The sequence below is a fragment of the Myotis davidii genome, unplaced genomic scaffold (genome assembly GCF_000327345.1).
Source record: "Myotis davidii unplaced genomic scaffold, ASM32734v1 scaffold323, whole genome shotgun sequence".
NCBI lineage: Eukaryota > Metazoa > Chordata > Mammalia > Chiroptera > Vespertilionidae > Myotis > Myotis davidii.
This window is the reverse complement of record NW_006295491.1, coordinates 5404057-5418113: the sequence shown is the minus strand read 5'-3', so window position 1 is coordinate 5418113 and position 14057 is coordinate 5404057. Positions and strand designations below refer to the sequence as shown.

General features: G+C 42.9%; 1 protein-coding gene across 1 annotated transcript in view; it reads right to left on the bottom strand.

The window, feature by feature from the left end:
• Positions 1-2415, bottom strand: part of PRMT9 (protein arginine methyltransferase 9) — a 23859-nt gene extending 21444 nt beyond the window's left edge. The window contains exon 1 of the mRNA XM_006770154.2: positions 2032-2415. Coding sequence (XP_006770217.1) covers positions 2032-2220 — 189 coding nt within the window. The 5' untranslated portion in view covers positions 2221-2415. The remainder of the gene's footprint in view (positions 1-2031) is intronic.
• Between the last annotated feature and the right edge of the window lie 11642 nt (positions 2416-14057).

Below are 14057 nucleotides of genomic sequence, written 5' to 3'. Positions count from 1 at the left end.
GCTCTTCTGAACCTCAGCTTCATAACTTCCTACCAGTCATCTCACCAGGAATTGCACCCTTCGTCACCTCAAATTCAGCTCAACTCAAATATTTCCTGGACAATCAGTGTGTAAAGAATGGCATGAACAACAAAAATCCTGTTCCAATCCTCACAGAGGCCTTGTAGAGAGCATTTTAACATACAATTTTGAAAAAAATTCAAAATGTTCTACACGAATCCATCATATTCCTCTCACACAGGATATAAGGTTAAGGTACCACCTGACCAAAAACCATTTAGTCACCTTATAATGCTACCTTAACTCCAATACGATTAGCTTCAAACCCAGCCTGTTCTCTCTCAATGTCTTTACACCTGTCACCTCCTCTCCAATCCCAGTGTTACAACATAATCTGGCCCTTTAACCACTTGCTGGACTGTCACCCTCCCTCCGATTACATTTCCCTCCAGTCTCCACACTGCAACACAGTGGAAAGAGAGAAGGCTTTAGTCATGCCAGCTTTAACATGAACACATATCATCTTCACATATTTTATACAGAAAAGTTAAAACCTGAAACTGAATTCTGATGAAGTTTACTAGAGAGCCAAGAATATAAGGAAGAAGAGTCTAGGGTGTGACAGGGAAAAAAAGCACAGATTATGTGAAATGGATTAGAGAATCAATAGGTTAAAGTTGGTGTGGCTGAAGTGTGGGTATGGGGAGTAACAGGAAAAAAGACTAAAGAGACTGGTATTTTTCAAAAGCCCAAAGAAACACAATTTTGTTCTGCAGAAAACAGAGCTAGTTACTAAATGCCAGGCATTGAAATATGAATTTTAGATGTACTTTTCATACACATTAAATATCTAGTAAAAAGATATTGTCCCAGTTTCACAAGAGGAAACTAAGGAACAAAGAATAGAGGAAATGCACTTGAAATGACCCATTATTCCACTGCTACCTAGAAAAGCAAACTGTATCTAAACATACCATCTTCCCCTCCTTTAAGCCAGCTGGTCCTAAAATTCACACTAAATTTATGTGAACTACAAACTGATTATCTATTGGATGGAGGTCAGGGTTGTTGTTAAACATGCTGCAGTACACTGGACAGGCCTCCACAACAAAGAATTATCCCACCCACTTTAGTTGGTGGTACTGAAGTTGAGAAACCCTGAGTGAAATAAAGGAAAGTAGTTTGAGGCTGAAAACTGAAGCAAAATTAAATCCCTTCTGCAAATATAAATTCTAAGATAACTTGGAAAAAATGTACCTCATTTCAATAGAAGAGAGGAAGGGAGAGGGATAGAGAGAAACATCGTTGAGAGAGAAACATCGATCAGCTGCCTCCTGCACACTCCCCACTGGAGATGTGCCCGCAACCCAGGTACATGGCCTTGACCGGAATCGAACCTGGGACCTTTCAGTCCGCAGGCCGACGCTCTATCCACTGAGCCAAACCGGTTTCGGCTGATAACCGAATCTTAAAGAATGCATCATCAAATGAATACTTTAGGCTAATTCCAACATGTATGCAACCATAACATTCCTTCTGTATACAGTAGGCACGGAGGCCAGGACATGGTAGAATTCAACATAGGAAATGGGAGGTGATCACCAGAGGACTCATTTGCAATAGAGCCTTGGGAATCTGAGCGAGAAGGAAATTTTGAATTAGAAAAGTGATGTCATCTGACTTCTGTTTTGAAAAGCTCACGCCTGTCGCTGGTTTCATAGGGGTAAACCGCAGGACAGAGCCTAGTTGCAAGCCTATTCCAAGTCTGCAGATGACTGAGGCTTCCACCAGGGTAGCAAAGGGGCAGGTGGTGACAAGTGGTAAGATTCTGGATCTATTTTGAAGGTGGGGCGGACAGGATTTTCTGATGGGCTAGCTGTGGGTGTGAACAAAAGAAGTCCAGGCTGAACAGTAAATAGTAACAGCAACCAACTTAGCCGCCTTCTCCCAATTTATTTATGTCTGTACGTATTTCCTCTTCGGAGAACAGAGGACCTGCCAGCAAGCGGGAGAAAGAAGGGCTCTCCTCACCTTCACGTCGTCTTTCAGCTCCGGCGCCAGGCTGAGCACGAGGAGGTAGTGGGCGTAAGCGGTGCCGAAGTCCTGGGCGCGCATGCAGTGCTCGGCGCTCTGCAAGGACCGCGACACCAGCTCGTCCCGCCCGGCTGCCCGGGCGCCACTCCCGGCGCCGCGGCGGGGCCTAGGCCGCGAGTTCGACATGACAGAGTCACCTCCCTAAGCCAGAGCTGGTGTAACCAAAGGGAAGATGCTTTGGTAAACGGGACGGAACTGCCTCGATGGCTACGCGTGCATGTGCCTAACGAGAGAGCGAGCACCTGGAAAAGAGTTAGCTTCTGCCGCGGGTGAGCGCGCACAGCCCCGCCAGGCGGAAGCCCCGCCCCCCTGTCTGAAGGGCTCCGCAGAGCTTGACGCACAGCCAACCAACTACGGACGCTGGCGGGCGGTGCACGCTACGCGAACGTCAGCGCGCCTGACGTGTGCACGTCGCGGTCCGCCCCCTCCCGTAGGCTGGGGAGGCGCGGGGCGCTCACTGCGCGTGCGCCTGGGGCATTGTCTGTGATGGTCTTTTTTTGGCTTGCTCCCTTTTTTTCGTTTTTTGTCCCCCCTGCCTGAAACCAGAGCTTTCCGTCCGCCTTTCCTGGCCTTCAGGACTGGGTGACTTCAGCTGCAAGACCTCACTCTACCGAAGCTGCACCCACCCGTGAGGGATGTGGATGAATGTGGGGAAAGACTGTCTGGCTTTCACGGTGATGCCTTAGGCCTTTGGGTTGTGAGGCACCAAATCTCAAAATGGCAAGACTGGAAAGAACCCCGGAAATAACAAAGGCACCTTAGGTGTGGTAGAGGAAATGCTTTCACTGGCATTTTTAAGTCACCCTCACAAAGCCCTGTGGAGGTGGGCCTTTTGGGTCATATTTATATTAACGACAGAAAGGGAGGCATCCTGAGAAGTGATTGCCCAAGATCACGGCCAGTTAGTGGCATTGATTGGCTTGGCTCAAACCCCGAGTGCCCTGATGGCCTGTTCAGTTGTGTTAAGACGAGCTTAGGGTTTATTTCACTGTTTAGTGTATCACCGCTGTATAGTGGTTATATTACTTTTTTTAAAAAAAAATTTTATTGGTGCACGTCGCGGTGAAGGGGGAGGGATAGAGAGTTAGAAACCTCCATGAGAAAGATCCATCAGCTGCCTCCTGCACGCTCCCTACTGGGGATGTGCCCACAACCAAGGTGCATGCCCTTGACCAGAATCGAACCTGGGACCCTTCAGTCCGCAGGCCAACGCTCTATCCACAGAGCCAAACTGGTTCGGCTATATTACTTTTTTTTTAAATATAGTTTATTGATTTTTTACAGAGAAGAAGAGAGAGGGATAGAGAGTCAGAAACATCGATCAGCTGCCTCCTGCACACTCCCCACTGGGTATGTGCCGGCAACCAAGGTACATGCCCTTGACCAGAATTGAACCTGGGACCTTCCAGTCCGCAGGCCAATGCTCAATCCACTGAGCCAAACCGGTTAGGGCTCGGCTATATTACTTTTTATTAGAAAAAGTTTTTCTACCTTATAGTGTGGCCCCTAAGCGATAGATTCTAAACTTTAAAAGGGGGCAGGCATAGGAATAACAGCTAAAAAAAAAAAAGGTCAGTTTAGTTCCCGGTTTCAAACACATTAATGGTGAATATTTTACCTAACAAGAAACAAACAAAAAAGAACATTTTGTATATCAAACAAAAACTTTGGCGGCTCCTTTAATGCTCAAAAGACCATCATTTGCCTGCCTTTTTGCCTCCTCTTTTGATTTTATTATCTGAATCACCCTTCCTCTGAATTCCTACCCTTATAAATCCTAATCAATGCTTCAGAGGCCAGATCACTAGATTTGTGACCTGTCCCCTAGACAGAAGGTCCCTCAAAGACAGGATCTAGTCTTAAACATTTTGTAACTTTGCACCTAGCAGAGTCCGGATCAAAGTAGGGCGTCAGATGGGGTTTTTTTAATTTTAATAGAAAGTATACCCCTCCTAGGTTTTACATGAAGACTTGTCCAACTGTTTAACATCTTTATTTCTCTCCCATCCTCAATTGCTACTTTTTGTACTAAACAATTGAAGACTTAACTGTAGTATATCCCAAACACAACTGAAAAATTAAAACCTCTCTAGTACCACTAGGATATGTAGTAGAACATGAAAAGGCCACTGGACTAAAAACAACAACAAAAAACACTTGTCCTGGTCCGTGTTTGGTCCTTTTTGGCCCACTCAATAACCTTTCCGAAAGAGTCATTTGTAGCCAAACTGGTTTGGCTCAGTGGATAGAGCGTTGTTCTGCAGACTGAAAGGTTCCAGGTTTGATTCTGGTCAAGGGCATGTACCTTGGTTGCAGGCACATCCCCAGTAGGATGTGTGCAGGAGGCAGCTGGTCAATGTTTCTCTCTCATCGATGTTTCTAACTCTCTATCCCTCTTCCTTCCTCTCTGTAAAAAATCAATAAAATATATTTTTTTTAAAAAGAGTCATTTATAAAAAAAAGGCCTAACAAAGTTACCTTTCCTACTTTGGACACAAGATTGCTATAACTACTAAATGAGATAATATGTGCAAAAGTATTTTATTTGTAATATATATTTAATGCTACACATTGTTACTATTATCTAAAGTCATTTAAAACCTACTTGGATTAATAAAAATTAGGCCACTAGTACCTTTAAGCATTTGATCAAAAGCACTTAGACTTCATCGTTCTAGTTATCTCTGTGAGTGCCTGCATCAGCTGAGTTACTTCACTTCACAGATTACCTTATATTTCAGGGCATATTTTATATTTATTTTATACTTTCCCATTCCATGAGGGCAAGGTTTCTTTTTTCAATTTTCATTTGTTTGGTTTGTTGAAATAGCCCAAATATCTAAAACAACTAGACTGCATGAAACTTAAAGTATAGATATTATTATCAAGTCTGTAGGCTAAGATGGAGGCAGGAGTTAGCAAGAAGTGGAGAGAGGGCAGAGAAGTAGTGAGCAAAGACAACTTCAGTTGTTCCATCATCACCTACAGTATCAACCTTTGGGCAGTGCCTACTGATAAAAAAGAGCAAGGGATGCTGCCTGCCCCTTGTGAAATACTGCAGATAACTTTGTAGCTACTAGTTCTCACTAGTTAAAATGGGATTAATCCAGATAGAGAAATCACAGGTGTTTTTCATTTCTTTGTAGTTTTTCTATAGCTTAGAATATCAGGGGTCCTCAAACTACGGCCTGTGGGCCATATGCAGTCCTCTGAAAACATTTATCCGGCCCGCCGGGTGTTTTTGCCACCACTGCCTGTCCTGCTTAGCAGCCGACTCGTCCCGGGCCCGCAGTGCACATGTGTGGAATGTCTGAGGGACAGTGAACTGGCCCCCTGTTTAAAAAGTTTGAGGACCTCTGATTAGATACTCTTTGAACTCACACAAATAATATGGAATACCTGGTCACCTTAAGAAACTGAAATAGAAAGTATATTTTAAGTACTATTTTCCTAATTAAGACTTTGAATTACTCAAGATTATATTTACTGAAGGTTAACTATTTATTGTAGTACCTTTTCTTTTGAAAGAGCCCTATAGTCCATTACAAAGAAACCTAAGGTATAATGCAAAATAGATGTAGAATATAGATTTTACTTCTTAATCGTTAGTCAAAGAGTTATTTAAAAACTAAAGGCCTGGTACACAAAATTCGTGCACTGGGGTGTCCCTCAGCCCAGCCTGTGCCCTCTCGCAGTACAGGAGCCCTCACTCCTTACCGCCCACCTGCTCGCTGCTCCTTAGTGCTGCTGCAGAGGCAGGAGAGGCTCCGCTACTGCTTCTGTGCTCACCAGCCATGAGCCCGGCTTATGGCTAAGTGCGCCCGCTCATCCCCCCATCCCACCCCCCACCCCGTGGGAGCACACTGACCACCAGGGGGCAACTCCTGCATGGAGCGTCTGTCCCCTGGTGGTCAGTGCGCATCATAGCAACCAGTTCTTCTGGTGGTTCCACCATAACAGTTGCTTAGGCTTTTATTATATAGATATTGAAACCCTAGCCGATTTGGCTCGGTGGATAGAATATTGGCCTGTGGACTTGAAGGGTCCCAGGTTCGATTCCGGTCAAGGATACATGTCTGGGTTGCGGGCTCGATCCCCAGTGGGGATTGGGGGGGCGGGGGTGCAGGAGGCAGCCGATCAATGATTTTCTCTCATCATTGATGTTTCTCTCTCTCCCTCTCCCTTCCTCTCTGAAATTAATGAAAGTATATTTTAAAAAAATATTGAAGGCATCACTCCTTTGTTTACAATAGCTTACCTACCTCCCACCATACCCAAACTGTGATCTTTACCTTTGAGAGTGTATTTGATTCTTTCATTTATATATTCTTTTTCACCCTCTTTTAGGGTTCTAAGAAAAACCTCACTGATGTAGAAAACCACTGCTGACTTGAGGCAGGTTTAATTGTGGTTGTCTTTCACCATGTTCTGGGCAGCTTGTCCACAAACCACACATGCCGAACAAGGAAGCAAAACCAACTGAAGGGCTCTCAGTCACTTTCCAATGTCCTAAAGTTGAAGGTTAACAGGAGGGAAAAAACTCACAGGAATTCATTAATAAGGGATAAACAGTTTGCTGGAGGTAAGATATCTTGTGTTTATACCTTCTTTGGAGATTTTCTTTTTGTGTGATCCTATTTGTTGTACCTTGTGGTTTGGAGCCTTGTTCTCAACTCTCTGCATTTTGGTATAATTTGGAGAGATTTAAAATATCAATGCCTGGGCCTCATAGATGCTGATATAATTGGCCTGGGGATGGCGGGGGGGGGGAGGGTCTGGGCTTGAGTATTTTTCTGCGTGAGTCTAATGGGCAAGCTAGAGATGTGGGGTATAGATCAGGCTTCTTTAGGGGTTGTTATGATATTTGAAGCATTTAGTATATGTAGTATAAGGCATAAATGCAATGTAGAGACTCGAAATATAACTTGTTTATGGTTTAACAAGAATTGTGAAGATTCTCTCAAATTATTTTGAGTTGAAGTTATTGTCATATGAAAAAGAATAGAATGTACATTACATTGAATGGCTTGTTAGAAAAAATATATAATTGGATCAACCAAATACTATAGTTATGGTCCAACTGCTTGGGCATTGAAATTTTCATTAATGCATTCACACTGCTAAATATTCTGTTTCGTCAATATTTTTTATTTTACCATGGTTATGATTTTTGCTGTTTTATAATAGACTTTTTCTAACTGTTCCATGTACATTTCAAAATCGAGACCTCAGAGTTAAATATAAAACTCTAATAATGGCTAGATCACTGCTGAGTTGAAAATCTGAGTGTACAGGGCCTATAATAATGTGACAACAGAGTTCAGAGTCAGTGTGAGAGAAAATCCATTTATTACTACTCTGCTACAAGCACCATGCTTGATTCTGGAGAACCTGACTCAAACTCTTGCTGGAAATGCCAGTCAATGTGTTGGTGCTGGGGATGGATTCCAAGTAATCTGAACAGAGCATGTCCTAAGAGCATTCAGAAAAATGCTGAAATCCAATAGTGAGCAAAGAATCCAAATTGAGGAATCACCCCAATTCTTTGTACGTTTTCCCTATTAATTACTACTAGTCAGAATCCCTGCAGGAAACAGACTCAAAGGGCTGTATTCAAGAGAGTTAAACCAGAGGATTATTTACAGAGGTGAATGCAGTTAAGGGATTTAATGAGTCTTGTGAGGTACCCAGAGACTAGCGAAAAGAAAGGACTGTATTACCTGAACCCAGAAAGAGTTATAGCTATGGAAGAGGAGCCACCTAAGTGGATGTGTGGCCATAAGTACAGAGAATTCTGTGACCTCCCAGAGTCTTTTATTGTTGCCTCCTATTAACAGAACCCAATGCAAAGACTCTATAGATGTCTTTAGAGTCAGCAACCCTCCGGGGCACAGAGCAGAGCAAAGAAAGGTAGAAAATGGTTCTGTAGCACAAATGGAGAATAATCAGCATAATTACCAAGTTTTTCCTCTTTTACTTTCTAGACGTTTAAAATCTGTCCTCTCCTCTCAATGCTTATTACTACTACCTGTGTTCATGTTCTCTTATTAATCTTTAATTTTGTCTGTTATATTGGGCTTTTTATCATCCAGCCTTCAGTCATGCACCTCTTGAATTCATCTTTCATCTTCCATGCTATAGCTAGAATGGTCTAAAATGCAAATTTATTGTTCAGTGGCTCCTAGTTGTGTCTTATAAACTTTTATATGGAGAATTTCTGAAATCTTAATTAAAGATATTTGTCTTTGCTTAGAAAAGAGGATGCAAAAGTTATTTGAATGTGTAGGTTTATATACTGAGGTTATTTGGTTTAGAATGTACTATTTGAGTAACTGAGTCATTTGGGGTTCCTTAGTGGCTAAAAGCCCCAAGAATGTTTGGTTATAGTGTCCTCCCTGAGTAAAATAGTTGAGCCTATTAAAATTGACCCTAAGAAATAAGTTAATTGATAAGGATACAAATTCATCTACTTTTGTAGCAGCCTTAGAGAACTGGACCATTAAGGTATAGGGTTTCTTTTTCAATGGTAGAGATGAGAAAAATTGACTTTAAAAAGACTAAGTCCCGATCACAGGCTAGGCTTGCTGGGATTGGCCTTTTTTTACACCCTTTGTACTAAAGGATTCTGCTTAAGACCTACTTAAGGAGACACTATAGCTCAGTGATTGTGAAATCACATGCTAGGGTTAGACTGTCTGAGTTTGAAGCCTAACCACTTACTACCTAGGTATCTTGAACAAGTTAAGTTACTTAATTTCTGTATTTGAATTTCCTCATCCATAAAATGAGGCTCACACAGCACCTATCTCTTAGTTTTGTTATATGAATTAAGTGAATTAATGCACTTATACACAAGCACGTCAAACTTATGGCCGGTGGGCTGCATGCCTTGTTTAAATAAAGAAGTCATGCAGCCCACCAACCGCAAGTTTGACATGCTTGACTTACAGAATCTAGAACATATTGAGCCCTCAATAAGTGTTACTTGTTATTATGAATCCAGCTTCCCCCAGAAAGAACGCTATGGTTCTCAGAAGGGCCAGGCTTCCACCCAAAAGGAGCCACTATCTTCTGCTAGTCACGTAAGTCTTACATAATGCTTGGATTTTGAGACCCATAACTGGGGAGAAAGGAGACAAGAAGTCCTTCCTTCTCTGCCTACTGACATCTAATAAGTAAACTGACACCTCCCAAATAAACTAACATTTGCCTTGAGAGATAAACAATTAAGCCATACTTTGGTTTTCTCCCACTTTGGAAAGTTTTTTAACTTGATGGAAAGCAAATGATCACAGTAGATTCCTGTGACCTAGGTTTTGTGCATGGTGCTGATTGGATGTGAACTGGATCATAAAAAGACATGTTGTGATTTGTCTTCAGAGAAGAGTTAAGTTAAACTCTTCAGTACTTATGCTTTCCAAGAATAAGATTCCCTCTCTAACCTCTTCATTTGTATGATTTTCATAAGCACCCAACACCATTAAGTAAGGAAAGTATTATGCAAATGATGGAATGAAAGTTAGCTAAGCCTCTCCTTTTGAAGTAGGTGTCAAAACCAAACCCATGAAGCACAGTTGACCTTCCGTTCCCCTGTCCCACTCCATGAACTCTGAAGACCTTTGTTGAATTCAATTTGAACCTGCCATCCTATAAAATTAAAGCCTTTGCCAAAATCCAACACCCATTTTTGATAAAAACTCTCAAAAAAGTGGGACTAGAGGGATCATACCTCAACATAATAAAGGCCATATAAAACAAACGTACAGTCAACATAATACTCACTGGACAAAAACTAAAACCATTTCCCCTAAGAATAGGAACAAGATACGGTTGTCCACGTTCACCAATTTTAATCAACATAGCACTGGATATGTAGACACAGGGATCAGACAAGAAGAAAAAAACAAAAGGCATCCAAATTGGAAAGGAGGATGTAAAACTGTCATTATTTGCAGATGACGTGATATTGTACGTAGAAAACTTCTCCAAAAATCTATCCTATATAATAAAAGGGTAATATGTAAATTGACCCTAACAGCAGAAAAACTGGGAATGACTGGTCACTATGACACACACTGACCACCAGGGGCAGACACTCAATGCAGGAGTTGCCCCCTGGTGGTCAGTGCGCTCCCACAGGGGGAGCTCTGCTCAGCCACAAGCCAGGCTGATGGCTGCCAGTACAGCAGAGGTGGAGGCCTCTCCCGCCTCCTCAGCAGTGCTAAGGATGTCCGACTGCAACTTAGGTCTGCTCCCCGCTGGCAAGTGGACATCCCCCAAGGGCTCTAGGTCTGCCAGAGGGATGTCGGACTGCCAGCTTAGGCCCAGTTTCCTGGGGAGCGGGCCTAAGCCAGCAGGTGGACATCCCCCGAGGGGTCCCACACTGCGAGAGGGCACAGGCTGGGCTGAGGGACCTCCCCCACCCCCCGTGAGTGCACAAATTTTTGTGCACCGGGCCTCTAGTATATATATAAAAGCCTGTGCAACTGAACGGACAAACTAAAGACTGGTCAACTGGTCACTATGATGTGAACTGACCACCAGGGGGCAGACACTCAATGCAGGAGCCTGGCTTGTGGCTGAGCAGAGCTCCCCCTGTGGGAGCGCACTGACCACCAGGGGGCAACTCCTGCATTGAGTGTCTGCCCCTGGTGGTCAGTGTGTGTCATAGTGACCAGTCATTCCCAGTTTTTCCCACAGTGGGAGCACCACTCAGCTGACCGACCCGTCCTGGTGACCCACCAGCCTGGCAGCAGCCACACACTCCCTCAGTAGTCCTGCAGGGCCAATCTCCAGAGAATGGGCCAGGCACTGATGGACCAGCACTGCTGGCACAATCCTGACAGCGCTGCCAACCTCCTGGAAGTCAGCCTTGGTCACCACGGCTGCTTCCCCTCTCTAGATGCTCCACAAGGAAGAAATGATATAAAAATGGCCACCAGGTAACTCCCGACAACCAGTGTGAATGACAGTGGAAGAGATCCAGATCCCGGGCCAGCAAGGATGTCCCACTGCCCACCCAGAGGGCCGATTGCATCTGGGACCCCCCACCCCTTTGAGATGGGTGCCAGACGCAGGGCTCACAAGCACTGCTACAGCGAGCCTCTCCTGATTGGGACTGACTGGGCATGAGCCCACAGCAGGCACAGTGAGGCCAGGATGAGCGGGAGGGCAGGCAGGAGCCACAGGTGGTGATAGACTGCAGGTTTCGGCCTGACCCCTGCAGGCCACCCTGAGGGACCCCACCTGTGCACAAATTTGTGCACCGGGCCTCTAGTAGATTTAATAAATGATTTTGACAATATAGAAAATTCAAAATTAATAACAAACACCAATAATGACCTCTCAGAGAAATGAAAAAAAGTTTCATTTATGATTGCAGCAAAAAATTAAGATACTTACAATAATCTTAACCAGGGAGGTAAAAGTCCTGTACTTGGAAAACTACAGAATGTTGAAAAAAGAGACAGAAGAAGATATAAACAAGTGGAAGAATATACTGTGTTCATGGATTGGTAGAATCAACATCATTAAAATGTCCATACTACCCAAAGCAATCTATAGATTCAATGCAATTCCTATTAAAATACTAGCAGCATATTTTACACATTTAGAACAAACACACCAAAAATTTATATGGAACCAAAAAAGACCCCAATGGGGGGTAATGTGGGGATAAGGACACATACATAATAACTTAATTAAAAAAAAAGACCCCAGATAGTCACAGCAATCGTGAGAAACAAGAACAAAGTTGGAGGGATCACAATACCAGATATCAACCTCTACTGATAATCAAAACAGCCACTGTAATCAAAACAGCCTAGTACTGGCACAAGAACAGGCATATAGATCAATGGAACAGAACAGAGAACTCAGAAATCAACCCACACTGTTATGCTAATTAATACTTGATAAGGCAAGAGCATACAATGGGAATAAAGACAGTCTCTTCAATAAATGATGTTGGGATAATTGAACAAGTACATGTAAAAATGAAACTAGATCATCAACTTACACCATACATAAGAATAAACTCAAAATGGATAAAAGATTTAAATGTGAGTCATGAAACCCTAAAAACCCTTAAAGAAAAATAGGCTGCAAAATGGCAGACATGTAGCAAAATTTTCACTGATACAATGCCTAGGGCACGAGAAACAAAGGAAAAAAATAAACAAATGGGACTACATGAATGTAAAAAGCTTCTGTAGCAAAAAAAACAGCATCAAAATGAAAAGGAGACCCACTGTATGGGATAACATATTTGTCAATGATACATCTGATAAGGGGTTAATTTCCAAAATATATAAAGTACTTTTACAACTGGACAAAGGGAAGGCAAACAATCTGGTCAAAAATGGGTACAGGACCTCAATAGACACTTCTCCAAAGAAGACATACAAATGGCCAGACATATGAAAACATGCTTAAAGTCACTAATCATCAGAGAGATGCAAATTAAAACAACAATGAGGTACCACCTCACACCTGCCAGAATGGCTACCATCAATAAATCAACAAACAACAAGTGCTGGTGAAGATGTGGAGAAAAAAGAACCCTCTGTAAAAGAGAAGGATCCATTACTCTTTTGGACAGCATGGAGGGACCTAGAGAGTATTATGCTAAGTGACATGGAAGCATGTAACAGACTGAGGATTCTCAGAAGGAAGCAGGGAGGGAGAGGGGAGAGATCAACCAAAGAACTTATATGTATACTAGAGGCCCAGTGCATGGGTGGGGTCCAGCTGGCCCACCCCCATTGGGGCCAATCAGGGCCAATCGGGCCAGGCCAGCTGGGGGAAGGGTCACAGGCGGTTGGCCAGCCAGCCCCGACCCCTGGTTAAACTCCTGGTTGAACTCCCGGTCAAGGGGACAATTTGCATATTGGCCTTTTATTATGTAGGATATGCAAAACCCATGGACACAGACAGTGTGGGGAAGGCCTGAGGAGGGGATAGAAGTGGGAAGGAGGGGGCATACTGAGGGAGAAAGGGGACATCTGAAATACTTTCAGGAATAAAGGTAAATTTTAAAAAATAAAGTAACAGGAAAGGAAGAAAATAAGATTAAATCTTAGCTCCTAATAAGGTCCAGCTACCTATTTGGCTTCTACCTAACCTCTCTATTCTCGGTCTTCAACATTTCCTACTTCACTGCCTTCATGCACACCTTCGCTAAAGCAGTTCTTTCCCCCTTTTATATTTTCCATCTTTGTTTTCTCTGCTCACTCTTTAACATCCTCAATTCAAGATCCTCCAGTTCCAGAGAAGCTTCTCTGCACTGCTAGTTAAGGCAAAGTGCTCTTGAAATCTGATTTCTCCTATCCATAACTCCATCTTAGCGTTTACCCTATTATGTAAATGAAATTATCTGTTTGTCTTCTTTACTGGAAAGTGAGTTTCTGGGCCCCAGGAAGTATGCCTTATTCATTCTTTATCTCCAGCATTCAGAATAGCGAGTAGAATAAAAGAAGTCATGGCCCTGGCCCTGTAGCTCAGTTGGTTAGAGCATTGCTCTGATATCCCCAGGTTGCAGGTTCAATCCCTAGTCAGGGCACATGTAAGAATCAACTAATGAATGTATAAATAAGTGGAACAACAAATTTCTGTCTCTCAAATCAATAGGCAAAAATAAATAAAAGAAGTAATTAAATGCCTGATGAACTGAATACTTGTATAATTATACAAGTAGAGCTATATACAGTTGTCCCTCTGATAAAGAATGGGTAAAGATTTGTTTGATAACACATCATGCCCATTCCTTCCTGAAAATACCATAAAGTATAAAAATAATACACCCCACAATAACATCTAATAAAAGAGAAACATGGTAATTAGCCATACCTCTGTTACCCTTCCCATTGGCTAATCAGGGCACTATGCAAATTAATGGCCAACCAAGATGGTGGCCGGCAGCCAGGCAGCTTGAAGTGAACATGAGGCTTGCTTGCTTCAGTGAC